Source organism: Poeciliopsis prolifica, unplaced genomic scaffold (genome assembly GCF_027474105.1).
Source record: "Poeciliopsis prolifica strain line A6 unplaced genomic scaffold, Auburn_PproV2 SCAFFOLD163, whole genome shotgun sequence".
Taxonomy (NCBI): Eukaryota; Metazoa; Chordata; class Actinopteri; order Cyprinodontiformes; family Poeciliidae; genus Poeciliopsis; species Poeciliopsis prolifica.
In genome coordinates, this window is record NW_026562538.1 from 74473 (window position 1) to 88771 (window position 14299).

Here is a 14299-nt window from a genome sequence, read left to right on the forward strand (position 1 = left end):
AAGCCACCTCTGTTGCTGTCTTCCAGGCTTCGACGCCTACTTCATGTCACGGACCCTGGAGAACAACCGGAGGAACGTCTGGTTCGCCGAGTACTGGGAGGAGAACTTCAACTGCAAGCTGATGAGCTCCTCCAAGAAGGACGACAGCAGCAGGAAGTGCACAGGTCGGTGTGAAGCTGGCGACATTTCTGCTTTTCTCTCATCTGTTTGTCCGGTTTATGCCAGAAAGCTTTTATTTATTAATAGAGAAGAACTCGAGGTGTGCATAAGACTGACATGACATAAAAATGAAGGAGTCTTTATGAATGTCTGTGACTGAAGTGTCATTCGGTAAATAATTAAAAAGTAATTATTAAAAGTGCCAACTTTGCATTAAAGTGTCATTATTTACAAAGTTGGCGCTTTTAATGATTATTTTTTTAATTATTTACCAAACAAGGTGATTTTCTATCCACCCAGTTTCATTTTATGTCCTTTTTTTTGTGTATTTTATGTCAGATACTCAGCTTCTTTTTGTCTTTTGCATTTTATTGTAAATTGTAAAAAAAAATTTAACACTGAAATTCATTTTCAGCGTTCATTTCATAATTTTGTTTCATTTCAAACACTGGAAGGAAACATTTCCTGTTTCCTGTTGTAACCCACGTTAAAATGTGACGTAAATAGGAATAAATAGTTGATTAAAAGTCTGTAGACAGAAAATCATGTCGCTGTTCCTTTAAGGGACCAGCGTCACAGGTGACGCTGAGTGACGCTGCAGCGCACAGGCCGGCGGGAGAGAGAGCAGAGGAGGAATCAGAGGAAAAGAGCGGTGATTAATTAACAGCAAAAGTTAATATTATAGTTGAGAAATAATCTATCTGGTCGGGAACTGACGGGAATTTTATGAGAACTAAGCTACATCGGTTTCGGTGAGTTTTATGTTTATTTTTCCGCACTTCACTGTGTTGTACTTTTTCTTTTGGCGGAGAGCTAATGCTAAAAACGTAGCCGTACGAAGAAATGCTCCGTCATAAAATGTTATTTGGTCAACATATTGGTTTAAGAAGAACTTATTAGTATAATTTGAGGATTTAAAAAGAGTTTTATTGTTGGGAGCGAGAATTGGTCTGCCGTGTGCGGCCTGCACATTTACAGACGGGATTCAAGATGGCGACCCAGACCTTCAATTCGTCTTCTCCATCGCATTAGGGAGGGACTCTCCTGCATGTGGTAACTCGCTGCCAGGGCGGTAGGAGCATCAGGAACTAGATCGAACTGAGAACTTATTGAATTATTTTTTTGTTTTGGACTGAGTTGAACTAAAAGTTTCTATTGAACTGAATACCTGAATTCATATTTGGACTTGAACTCGAATTTAAAGTGCCATACTTTAATTTTCATATGTTATGTCTTTGAATGTGATTTGAATAATTGTGGTCCATTTTGGTTTGATTGTGTTGGAGGTATTTTCTTACCTGTAAAAGAAAGGAAACGAGTTAACTCAAGAAAATGGGAATCCTAAAATAGGTGCAATCTTATTTGACAGACTAAGTCAAATTAGTCTGTCTAAAATAACCTAGGAGAACGGAGATCGATTAAGTTAATTAGTCTTATTAAAATAAACTAGGTAAACTAAGGGCAAAAAAAAGAGTGATATACTCTTGAATGATTATTTTTTTGTCCCCTGTCATTGTTATTCTCCTCCTTATTAAGAACCTGCAGAGAAATTATTTTTTTGTTTGTTTATGTATCACATCTTATGTGTGTGTTTCGCATTCAGTAAATTGCTGGCCTGTTTCACTTAAAGCAGCGGTCTCTGGTGATGTCATTCTTGGTCCCCACTCCTTAGAGCCTAGAACTGATACCGGTGCTACACTGTCATGATGTTCTCCAGATTCTCCTGAAACCTTTAAATCACAGAAAAGTTCAAATTCCTTCTGATCTGATTGGAACTCATCCCGGAGGGAAGATAGTAACTGCTCAGCCCTGCTCCACATGACAAAGACGCAGCATTTAAAGGCTGACAGATGAATTTCTGGTTCTCCTGGTCTGGGTCGGTTCAGACAGACTGCATCGCCGTGGCGATGGACAACAGCAGCTGCTCTTGATCTATGAAGCGCTGCATTTAGTGACGCAGCGAGAGCCGGCCGATCGCTAATGAGCGGTTCTGTTTGGACTATTGATCGAAGACACAGGAACATTTTATCTTGTGGGCTCATTTTCCCTCCTCCGTTATTGGCTCTAATTTCCGTCTCTGACTGATTGATTCTGGACAATATGAACTCTGGAGCCTCTGATTCATTTGCTCCGTATAATTTATTGTCAGAGTCTCTTTTCCCTGAAACAGTTTGTTCTCTGGGACGGAGCAGTCGGACCATCCGGTCCAGAACCCGCAGAACAAACCCAGGATCCTTCATGCCCTGCTAAACCTGGATCTGGCCTGACAGAACCGGTCACCAGGGTGGGAATCGAACCTGCATTGAAAAAGGACTAAGGCTTGGACGGTCAGAGTGGACACATGCAGCTGGTCGTTCCTGCGCCCGTTGTCCTGCTGCTGCTGCAGCCTGTCGTCATGGCGGCGGACGCCAGCTGTTTACAGCCGCTCTGCCGTCCCGATAACATTATCCGCCGCGTCTGGGGGACGCCTGGACGAAGGACAGATAAGGGGCGCTCACTGAGAGAGGAGAGAAAACATTCAGCTGCAGGCAGCAAAACATGGAGCCTGGAGGGATTCGGATCGGCTCTGAGGAGAAGCAGCAAGGAGGGAAATCCTGCTGAGACACCTGAGACCAGCTGAGACACCTGAGACCAGCTGAGAGACACCTGAGACCAGCTGAGAGACACCTGAGACCAGCTGAGAGACACCTGAGACCAGCTGAGAGACACCTGAGACCAGCTGAGAGACACCTGAGACCAGCTGAGAGACACCTGAGACCAGCTGAGAGACACCTGAGACCACTGGACATTTATCTCTTTGCTAAATGTTTAGTTATCAAAACATTTAGTTAAACTATATTTTTAATTAAACTTTAATTTAATTAACTAAATTTAGCTTGAACACAAACGTTTATCTGTGTGCTAACTACATAATTAGCTAGCTCACAGATAAATCAGTTACTGGTAAACTGAATTAGCATATAGCTGAAACTTTAGCTCTTTGCTCATATTTAAACTAAATATTTATTTTGAAGCTTTTTTAGTTTGAAGCTAAATATTATCTTGGAGTTAGCTTGCTCACTTCATACTTAGTTTGAACTTAATAATTTTGTAAAACTAAATATTTAGTTGTTGTTGTAATACTTGTGAAGGGTGAGAGATATGGAGGCCTAAACAGGCCTGGTTTATAAAATTTCAGTTAAAGTCCCGTTTCCTGTCTGGCTGCGGACCAGAGGAAGCCGATCTTCCCTCTGGCTCATTTTCTCGTCTGCTCTCTGTTTCAGGTCAGGAACGAATCGGCATCGACTCCAAGTACGAGCAGGAGGGCAAGGTGCAGTTTGTGATCGACGCCGTGTACGCCATGGCGCACGCGCTGCTGCACAACATGCAGCGGGACCTGTGTCCTGACGTGTCGGCATCTGCCCAGAGATGGAGCTGGCCGGCGGGAAGAAACTGCTCAAGTACATCCGCAGCGTCGGCTTCAACGGTGAGTGGGCCACCGGCCTTGAGCGGCCCGTAAAGCCGGGCTGCAGGGCGTCAGAATGACAAACACCCAGGCAGCTCCGCATCATAAACACACTGAAGGAAAACGTGACTCATTGTGAAATCTTCCATTATCACAGTTTTCTCACAGCTGGGGGATAAATAGATCAGATCCAGACTGAAACTGTGGAGTCAGACAGCAGGATGGAACTAATGAGTTCAGTTGAAAGGGTCATAATGAGACTGGATGGTAGAATCGATTGTATTAGAACTCCATCATTTGCTCCACCTCCAGCTGCTGTGGTTCTGAGTCCAACCAGCCTGTTCCCCTCCTGGCCTGTGGGGGCGCTGCACCAACAATCACTGAGGAAACGACACTAAAACCTCTGAACACACTGAGAGCAACTTCCTGTTCACCAGATGAAACAAGATGGAGGCGTCAGAGTTTAGTGATTTCTCTTTAGTCTTTGGCTGAAGACCAGGAGCCATTTCTGCTGCTAACGCTAAGCTAACATGTTAGCATTGGTTGGATTTACCCAGAATGCCCTGCGCTGTAGTCCACTTCCTGCTTTTGGAGTGGTCTACACTCTGATTGGTGCTCACATTCAAACTGACCAGACCGAGGTTTGGAGGATCAGAGGTCAGAGGTCGATTAGGTCACATCTCTCCTCACCCGAGTCGGCTGCGGGCGGACCCGAGTCAGAGAATCTGCAAGAACTTTATGAGCCAGTTAATTCTGCTGAGTTGCTTTTTTCTGGCCTCCAGAGTTGCTCCAAACGCAAATGAAACATGGCGTTATGACAGCAGGGCCTCCATCACCTCCCTGAGACGGCGCTGCCCATAACGAGGCCGCCGCCGCTCTGTTTGATCTGCAGTGGTTAAATCTCCACCTGCACTTGAAAGCTCGATGTTTCGTCTTGTTAAGGATTTCCGAGGGAAATCACTGCGGCGGCAGAAAGACGCTCCGGATTATCGTAAACAGAAGCCAAGGACAGCAGAGAGACCCGGCGTCCTTCACCGGTTATCAGACAACGACTCCTCTGAAGATCCTGCATGTCATGATGAGCAGCGAAGTCCTGAGTTCCTCCTGCACGAGGACGGCGGCCACTTTTCCCAGAGGGCTGAACTTCAATCTGCTGAAACCATAAACCATAATGTGGTTTTTATGCTGCATCGACTAAATAACCAGGAAATGGTTTTCACATTATTAAACTCTGACATATTTATCAAATGTAACAAACAGGAAGCTCTTGGGTTGCTGAAAACCCAACCCAACATTCATCCCTCATGTGTCCATGTGTCGTTTCTTCCTGGCTGAATCAGCCAATCAGAGTGCAGGTGAATATGACCTTTGACCCTGCACTCCCTCCACAGGAAGTGCCGGCACATCGGTGACATTCAACAGAAATGGCGACGCTCCGGGTCGCTACGACCTGTTCCAGTACCAGCGGAGCAACGGAACCGGGTCGGGATACAGAGCGGTGGGACAGTGGACCGAGACGCTGCAGCTCAATGTGAGTCTAATACTGGTTCTGGTCCTGACCGGGATCTGACCCAATTCTGGTTCTGACCGGAATCGGACCCAGTCTGGTTCTCTGACCGGATTCTGGTTCTGACCAGAGTCGGGTGGCTTCTCAGATCGCCCTCTGGTGGTCAGCTAGCTTACTGAAGGATTGCGTTTAGCAATACTAGCAGTGGACAAATGGACCGGGTCACTGAACAGAACCGCTGAAGAACCTGGAGGAAGGAAAACAGAATCCTGAAATGATCCGAGGAATCCAGGAATATTTTTTGGTTTCTGGTTGAGCTGCAAAACTTTTTTTATTTTTTTTTTATTTTTAGAACAAACAAAAAATTTTTCGTCGGGCCAGCAGGACACGGACAGCCGTCATCTGTCCCACTTTATTTTGTCTCTTTGTGTCCCAAACCAGGACTGGATCCCACAATGTCTGTGGTTTTAGAACCTGATCTGTCTGATCTGTTTTAGTCTCACCTGTCCCCCTGTCTTTCACCTTGTCCACCGCGTGCCGGACGGGTCCCTCCGTCCCCAGCTGGCGCCAGACGGGTCCTGTCCTGCTCTGCATGCAGAGCCATGCCTCTGCTCTTTCCCGTCTGTAAATAATTCTGAATGGCGGCGCCGCTCCAGCTGCAGCCTCGTTGACGTTAAGCTTCCCATGATGGCCGCCTTCCCCGTCCTCATAACTCCTGGGTGTCTGGCTGCGGCGCTACCTGCAGACGGGCCGAGTCGTTAGGAGGAGCCTGATGGATCGCCACGCCGCAGTAACCGGGCTAACCTCAGTTTGAACCGGCTGTTAACAGACGGAGACGTCAGGATCCGTTATCCTGATGCTCTGCGCCATGGAAACATTCAGAGGAATGTTCATCTTCTGGTTCTGATGGGTCTCTGTGGCTCAGCCTCTGGTTCTGATGAGTCTCTGTGGCTCAGCCTCTGGTTCTGATGGGTCTCTGTGGCTCAGCCTCTGGTTCTGATGGGTCTCTGTGGCTCAGCCTCTGGTTCTGATGAGTCTCTGTGGCTCAGCCTCTGGTTCTGATGGGTCTCTGTGGCTCAGCCTCTGGTTCTGATGGGTCTCTGTGGCTCAGCCTCTGGTTCTGATGGGTCTCTGTGGCTCAGCCTCTGGTTCTGATGGGTCTCTGTGGCTCAGCCTCTGGTTCTGATGAGTCTCTGTGGCTCAGCCTCTGGTTCTGATGGGTCTCTGTGGCTCAGCCTCTGGTTCTGATGGGTCTCTGTGGCTCAGCCTCTGGTTCTGATGAGTCTCTGTGGCTCAGCCTCTGGTTCTGATGAGTCTCTGTGGCTCAGCCTCTGGTTCTGATGGGTTTCTGTGGCTCAGCCTCTGTTCTGATGGGTCTCTGTGGCTCAGCCTCTGGTTCTGATGGGTTTCTGTGGCTCAGCCTCTGGTTCTGATGGGTCTCTGTGGCTCAGCCTCTGGTTCTGATGGGTCTCTGTGGCTCAGCCTCTGGTTCTGATGGGTCTCTGTGGCTCAGCCTCTGGTTCTGATGGGTTTCTGTGGCTCAGCCTCTGGTTCTGATGGTCTCTGTGGCTCAGCCTCTGGTTCTGATGAGTCTCTGTGGCTCAGCCTCTGGTTCTGATGGGTTTTGTGGCTCAGCCTCTGGTTCTGATGAGTCTCTGTGGCTCAGCCTCTGGTTCTGATGGGTCTCTGTGGCTCAGCCTCTGGTTCTGATGGGTCTCTGTGGCTCAGCCTCTGGTTCTGATGGGTCTCTGTGGCTCAGCCTCTGGTTCTGATGGGTTTCTGTGGCTCAGCCTCTGGTTCTGATGAGTCTCTGTGGCTCAGCCTCTGGTTCTGTTGGGTTTCTGTGGCTCAGCCTCTGGTTCTGATGGGTCTCTGTGGCTCAGCCTCTGGTTCTGATGGGTTTCTGTGGCTCAGCCTCTGGTTCTGATGAGTCTCTGTGGCTCAGCCTCTGGTTCTGATGAGTCTCTGTGGCTCAGCCTCTGGTTCTGATGGGTCTCTGTGGCTCAGCCTCTGGTTCTGATGGGTCTCTGTGGCTCAGCCTCTGGTTCTGATGGGTCTCTGTGGCTCAGCCTCTGGTTCTGATGAGTCTCTGTGGCTCAGCCTCTGGTTCTGATGAGTCTCTGTGGCTCAGCCTCTGGTTCTGATGAGTCTCTGTGGCTCAGCCTCTGGTTCTGATGAGTCTCTGTGGCTCAGCCTCTGGTTCTGATGGGTCTCTGTGGCTCAGCCTCTGGTTCTGATGGGTCTCTGTGGCTCAGCCTCTGGTTCTGATGGGTCTCTGTGGCTCAGCCTCTGGTTCTGATGGGTCTCTGTGGCTCAGCCTCTGGTTCTGATGGGTCTCTGTGGCTCAGCCTCTGGTTCTGATGGGTCTCTGTGGCTCAGCCTCTGGTTCTGATGGGTTTCTGTGGCTCAGCCTCTGGTTCTGATGAGTCTCTGTGGCTCAGCCTCTGGTTCTGATGAGTCTCTGTGGCTCAGCCTCTGGTTCTGATGGGTCTCTGTGGCTCAGCCTCTGGTTCTGATGGGTTTCTGTGGCTCAGCCTCTGGTTCTGATGGGTCTCTGTGGCTCAGCCTCTGGTTCTGATGGGTTTCTGTGGCTCAGCCTCTGGTTCTGATGGGTCTCTGTGGCTCAGCCTCTGGTTCTGATGGGTCTCTGTGGCTCAGCCTCTGGTTCTGATGAGTCTCTGTGGCTCAGCCTCTGGTTCTGATGGTCTCTGTGGCTCAGCCTCTGGTTCTGATGGGTCTCTGTGGCTCAGCCTCTGTTCTGATGGGTCTCTGTGGCTCAGCCTCTGGTTCTGATGGGTTTCTGTGGCTCAGCCTCTGGTTCTGATGAGTCTCTGTGGCTCAGCCTCTGGTTCTGATGAGTCTCTGTGGCTCAGCCTCTGGTTCTGATGGGTCTCTGTGGCTCAGCCTCTGGTTCTGATGGGTCTCTGTGGCTCAGCCTCTGGTTCTGATGGGTCTCTGTGGCTCAGCCTCTGGTTCTGATGGGTTTCTGTAGGTCCAGAACCAGCTGGCTGTCATTAAAAAATAGGGGTCACATTTTTAAAGTCATAGTTACTCATTCATAAAAGTCCCAGTTTCAAACTAAATATTTAATTAACGAGCTAATAATTAGCCTGAAACGGCTGTTAAATATTTTGCTACAAACTAAATATTCATCTTCTAGTTAAGTGTCTAGTTAATTTAGTTCATATTCATTTTAATTTGCTGTTGTAGCTTATTCTTTTGCTCCTACTTAGCTTTGAGCTAAAATTAGCCAGCTAATATTTAGTTTAATGCTACATATTTAGCTTCAAACTGAACAGTGAGATTTTATTTTAGATCATTTTAAGCCTTTATTTTCCACATTAATTAAATGTTTAGTTTTAAACTGGTCTCTATAAGTGAGTGAATAACATGCTGAAGATATTTTCTTATAAAAATTGAATTTTTCTCTCATGACTGAGATGAAAACTGAATAATTTCTGTTCCTTTTGATTGTCTGGATGGGCTCCCTGTCGACCGTTCAGCCTGGAACCCGTCCAGAACCTCACTTTGAGTTCAGGAACCTTCATCAGAGTTTAATTTCTGGCTCAGCTGGTTTCTGATTTATGCCGGAACATCTGAACATATTAACCCACAAACGATCCACTCCGTTAAACAGAACCAACAGAGACTGATGCTCCAGGTTCTGAGCGGGACCGGCCCAGCGACCCGAAACCCGACACTCCACAGAAACGGACAGAAACTAAGATTATAACCAAACTGAGAAAACAATCCGGTTCATAAAATCAGATTCATGGTTTCATTTCTGCTCATTCTGGTTTAATAATTCAGCTGCTGAGATTAAAACGTTTCATTGGATCAATGAACAGGATTTTCACAGAATGTTCTGTTCTCTTGGGCTCCGGACCGCTGGCCCGACAGGACAGGAAACTGGCTGCTCTGTCCAGCATAGTGGAGAAAGTTGAGTGAAGGAAGACAAAGAGCACCAGCAGCAGGTGGTTCCTATCAGAGCAACCTGGACTTTGACAACCACAGGGCAACTTTACTCCCCGCAGACCTCCACGGGATGGTGAACCCGATCCCGGGAAGGGAACCCGATCCCCGGGAAGGGAACCCGATCCACGGGATGTGAACCCGATCCACGGGAAGGGAACCCGATCCACGGGAAGGGAACCCGATCCCCGGGAAGGAACCCGATCCACGGGATGTGAACCCGATCCCCGGGAAGGGAACCCGATCCCCGGGAAAGGGAACCCGATCCCCGGGAAGGGAACCCGATCCACGGGATGTGAAGACCGATCCACGGGATGTGAACCCGATCCCCGGGAAGGGAACCCGATCCCCGGGGAAGGGAACCCGATCCACGGGATGGGAACCCGATCCACGGGTGTGAAGACCGATCCACGGATGGGAACCCGATCCACGGATGTGAACCCGATCCCCGGGAAGGGAACCCGATCCCCGGGAAGGGAACCCGATCCAGATACATTTACTCAGTCGGACACAAAAGAATCTGAAAACTAAATGCTTTTCTTTCAACACAGTAAAGGTGCAAAACATTTTTTCCTACAGAGAATAAAAATCAGAAACTTTGCTTGTTCCTAGATGTTTCCGCCGCCCAGTGATGACTGCAGATGATGCTGATTTCTAACAGGTCCGGCTGAGCGGTTCTGGTTCTGCAGGACTCGGAACCAGTTCAGAGAAAAGCTGGTTTCTCTCTGTTTTTTCTCTTTAAGCCGTTCTGAGAATAAAAACAGGAATATTAACGTTTCTCATAGGCTTTCTGTTTGGGAGATGTAATTCTCATGGATCAGAACCGCCCTTATCTCAGTACCATCTGTTGGAGATGGAGACGGGCTGGGAGGCGCCGGCGTCTCTCTGATCGCCGGTCTGATACCTGGTTAAGGGAATCTGACCTGGATCTCTGGACGGTCGATGCTTCCCATCCGCCTCTCCAGATTCTATCTCTGATGCCAGACGACTGCCGATTGGCGCGGGTGGCGCCCCCCGCAGGCGGCGCGGAGAAACTGCTGCAAACTTCCTGAAACGACGGATCGTTTCTGCATCGACCAGTGGAGCAGAGGATGAGTCCACAGGAAATGACGTCATCACAAAGAGCTCAATACGAAATGGTCCCAGGATTGTTTTTCTGAAATCCGAGTTTCTGCTTTTGACTCGTTGGCTGATTGGTTGTTTGCATCCATGGAGTAATCTAATTGGATGAAAGCAACCTGTAATTCACTGGTGGTGTGTCTCAGCTGCTCCCTTTGTTTAATTCAATTCAAAATTACTTTATTGATCCCAGAGGTAAATTAAATAAAGAGAAAAGTATAAAAATTGTGGCTAAGTCTGTCCAACTGCCCCGAAAGGCAAGAATGAAAGTTTGAAACAGAAAAACTCTCACTGAAAGCAGAGCAATTCTAGGAAGTTTCACACCTTTTTGGCCTTCTCGGTGCTCCGTACAAGAACCTTTCAGACGCATATTTAATGACAGACCGAGATATAAACGCTCTTCACCATAAATTATGGTTCGTTTACATGGATCATCATCAGTTTCACGGTTCTCTCAGGAAGGAGACGCAAAAAAACGACAGTAATGCAGATTTTCACAGAAAAGCGGTGAAACATCCCAGCAGGCTGCAGGCGGTTCTGCTGATTCTGGCCTGACCCGGAGCAGCTTCACGTCTCACTTCCTCTCAGACGTACAGAGTTCACAACCCTGAGCCTGCAGAGACGAGGGAGCATGTTGGACTCTGGACCTGAGACGGCAAGTCGAGATCAGATCAGCAGAAACAGACGGCTGAATTCCTGAGGTCAGTCCGGCTGCGGTTCTGAAGCCGCTGCTGGACGGACAGACGACCTTCTGGGTCTACCTGTTCTCTTTTGGCTTCAGGAATGAAATATGTCTCCAGTTTGTGTCATAAAAACGATCTTGTGCCATTTTGAGTCAAATTAGCAATAATTTGGGCTTATTTATAAATATTTAGTTAGCAAGTTTAATATTTAACTTCATGCTAACTATTTAGTTTGAAGCTAAACATTTACTGTCAAACTAAATATTTAGCTAGTGCATAGTAAATATTTTTTACATTGTGCAATTTCACTTGTTGATTTCTGGAAGTGGACTACCAAAATAAAAGTTGAATCTTTCAAATTATAATCTCCTCCTTCGCCTCATGTCATTTTCCCTCCAGGGGTTTTTGTGGCTCTCATATGGCAGTAGGCTGACAGGAGGAAGGGAAGACATGCGGCAAATGTCGTCGGCTCTGGGAATCGAACCCGAGACGGCCGTGTCGAGGACTCAAGCCTCCAAACGTGGGTCGCGCTTCCCCTACGCCACGTCATCTGTTTTCTTTTTGTCCAACATTCAGCTGAAACAGACGAGCCGTTTTAGCAACAGATCCACAGCAGCAAAGACTCAGCTTTTATTTTGATAGTCCACTTCATAATGAGTGATTCTGCTTATTAGCTGAACATTTAGCTCAGAGCTGCTCACTAAGTATTTATTAGGCTTAATATTTAGCTTGCAAATGAAATATTTAGTTTGAAACTGTCTATAAATGAACAACATGGTGACTTGTAATAACCCAAATTACTGCTGTGAACATTTGACCTTAGAATTGGTTCCCTGTAGTTCCCTCCAGATGCTCCACTGATGTAGAGCCCTGTTGTGGTGACCTCTGACCTCCTGTTGCCTGCAGATGGAGGACCTGCGGTGGCCCCGGGGGGAGCAGGACGTCCCGGTCTCGGTGTGCAGCCTGCCCTGCGAGGCCGGCGAGAGGAAGAAGGTGGTGAAGGGCATGCCGTGCTGCTGGCACTGCGAGCCCTGCGACGGATACCAGTTCCAGGCCGACGAGTTCAGCTGCAAGCTCTGCGCCTACAACATGCGGCCCGGCGCCAACCGGACCTCCTGCCGGCCCATACCCATCATCAAGCTGGAGTGGCACTCGCCCTGGGCGGTCATCCCCGTGTTCCTGGCCATGCTGGGCATCATCGCCACCATCTTTGTCATGGCGACCTTCGTGCGCTACAACGACACGCCGATCGTCCGGGCGTCGGGCCGGGAGCTGAGCTACGTCCTCCTGACCGGAATATTCCTGTGCTACATCATCACCTTCCTGATGATCGCCAAGCCGGACGTGGGCGTGTGCTCGTTCCGGCGGGTCTTCCTGGGTCTGGGGATGTGCATCAGCTACGCCGCGCTGCTCACCAAGACCAACCGCATCTACCGCATCTTCGAGCAGGGCAAAAAGTCTGTGACAGCGCCGCGGCTGATCAGCCCCACCTCCCAGCTGGCCATCGCCTTCAGCCTCATCTCCGTGCAGCTGCTGGGGGTTCTGGTCTGGTTCGGGGTGGATCCGCCCAACACCGTGGTGGACTTCGACGAGCAGAGGACCATTGACCCCGAGCTGGCGCGGGGCGTGTTGAAATGTGACATCACGGATCTGCAGATCATCTGCTCGTTGGGATACAGCATCTTGCTGATGGTGACGTGTACTGTTTACGCCATCAAGACCCGGGGCGTCCCGGAGAACTTTAACGAGGCCAAGCCCATCGGCTTCACCATGTACACCACCTGCATCGTGTGGCTGGCCTTCATCCCCATCTTCTTCGGCACGGCTCAGTCTGCAGAGAAGGTAGGAGTTTTACTGTGAAAAGTACTAGCATTAGCATGCTAAGCCTTCAGGGCCTGTGTTTTCCATTAGCCACGGACTTTTGGGATTTCAGTCGTCTTTCAAGATGGCCGCCATTTTTGAGCCAATTATTGCCTTAAAACTTTCCCTCTTTATGTTTTGGATTCATTTTTATCACATCGTATTTTGACGACATTCATCCTATTCATGCAACTTTTAAGGGGCTTTAACATGTAAAATTACATCTTTCGAGCTTTACATCCTAGTATGTTATTTCCTCAACAAAAACAGACCTTGAGTGTTCCAACTCTGCTCCTTCAGACTAGCCACCAGCAATTAGCAAATACCTGCTGGGTTCATTATAGGAGCTGCTGCTCAGAGCAGTCATGTTGGGATGACTTCCTGGAGGCGGAGCTTCAGACAGAACCTCTGTCTTAAAGAGGCAGACGCCCAATTTCAAGGCGTTAAAAATTTACAAGTCATATTTCATGTATTTAAAAACACAATCAGGTCGTTTTTAAAGGGCTTCTTTGTGCCTGAAAAATACTGAATTTTGCCCTTTTAATGTCATAATATGCAGCAAAATCACAAACTGGAGAGTTTGCTGTTTGTTTCTCCCACCGGTCACCAACCGGAATGAGGGGAAGCCTGAAAGGTTAGCATCTTAATGGGTAGCGTTAGCCTCTGCTAATTCTTTTATGTATTTAGCAGTTTAGGATTACCGTAACTGAGATTCTTGTTCAGTGAATTAGCAGTTGGTGACTGTTTGGTTAGCCATACCCACCACTGACAATAACTGCTGATTTTACTGTAAACATATTCTCCATTACAACCATGGCAGCCATTTTGAAAAATATCTACCAGAGAAGCACAAAATGAAGAAAATATATGATTTCCATGGTTCAAAATATATAGGCGATGATGTTACAATAACCACATTCATCTAAATAGAAATAAATATAATTTCTGTGTCCATTTATGTACAACTTGACACTAAAATTATTAACGTATGATGGCAATTTTGGTGCAAAAATAAATCTTCATTGGTGATCTGTCGTTAAATATGCATCTGAAAGCTGATGCGTTAACGAGCTACTGCCCCCTGCTGTCCACATTTAGCTTCAAAGTAAATATTAATTTGATAATTAAATTATCAGTTTAAACCATAATATTTAATTAGTAACCTGAATATTTAGCATCAAGCTAAACTTTGAAGTGAACGTTTAGCTTTAGAAAGTTTTGAGAATAGTAAAGTGAACATGATGAATTATTTAACGTCTGTAAGATCCGATTAAATTTTACTGTATATTATAATTTGGACTCTTTGTGATAAACTGAACTTCTTAAAGAAGAAAATGAAATACAGTTATCCTAAATCTTCAAACCTCTAACTGTTCTCCTGTAAGCACCGCCGGACCGGACTGACCCGGCGGTGCTGTTCCTGGTGGTTTTCTGACCCCCTGCTGTGCCTGTCCTCACATAAAAGCAGCTTTTCAGCTGCAGCTCAGGAATCTCCTCGGCCCTGCTGACTGTTTCTTGGTGGTAGCTGCAGATGTTTCCATGTCTGTGTGAGGA

General features: G+C 47.6%; 1 protein-coding gene across 1 annotated transcript in view; it reads left to right on the forward strand.

Annotated features, from left to right (window-relative positions):
- LOC129356291 (metabotropic glutamate receptor 7-like) overlaps window positions 1-14299 on the forward strand; it is a 79934-nt gene that overhangs the window by 55182 nt on the left and 10453 nt on the right. Inside the window, 5 exon segments of the mRNA XM_055025879.1 lie at window positions 27-164; window positions 3423-3545; window positions 3548-3625; window positions 4996-5135; window positions 11792-12727. Coding sequence (XP_054881854.1) covers window positions 27-164; window positions 3423-3545; window positions 3548-3625; window positions 4996-5135; window positions 11792-12727 — 1415 coding nt within the window.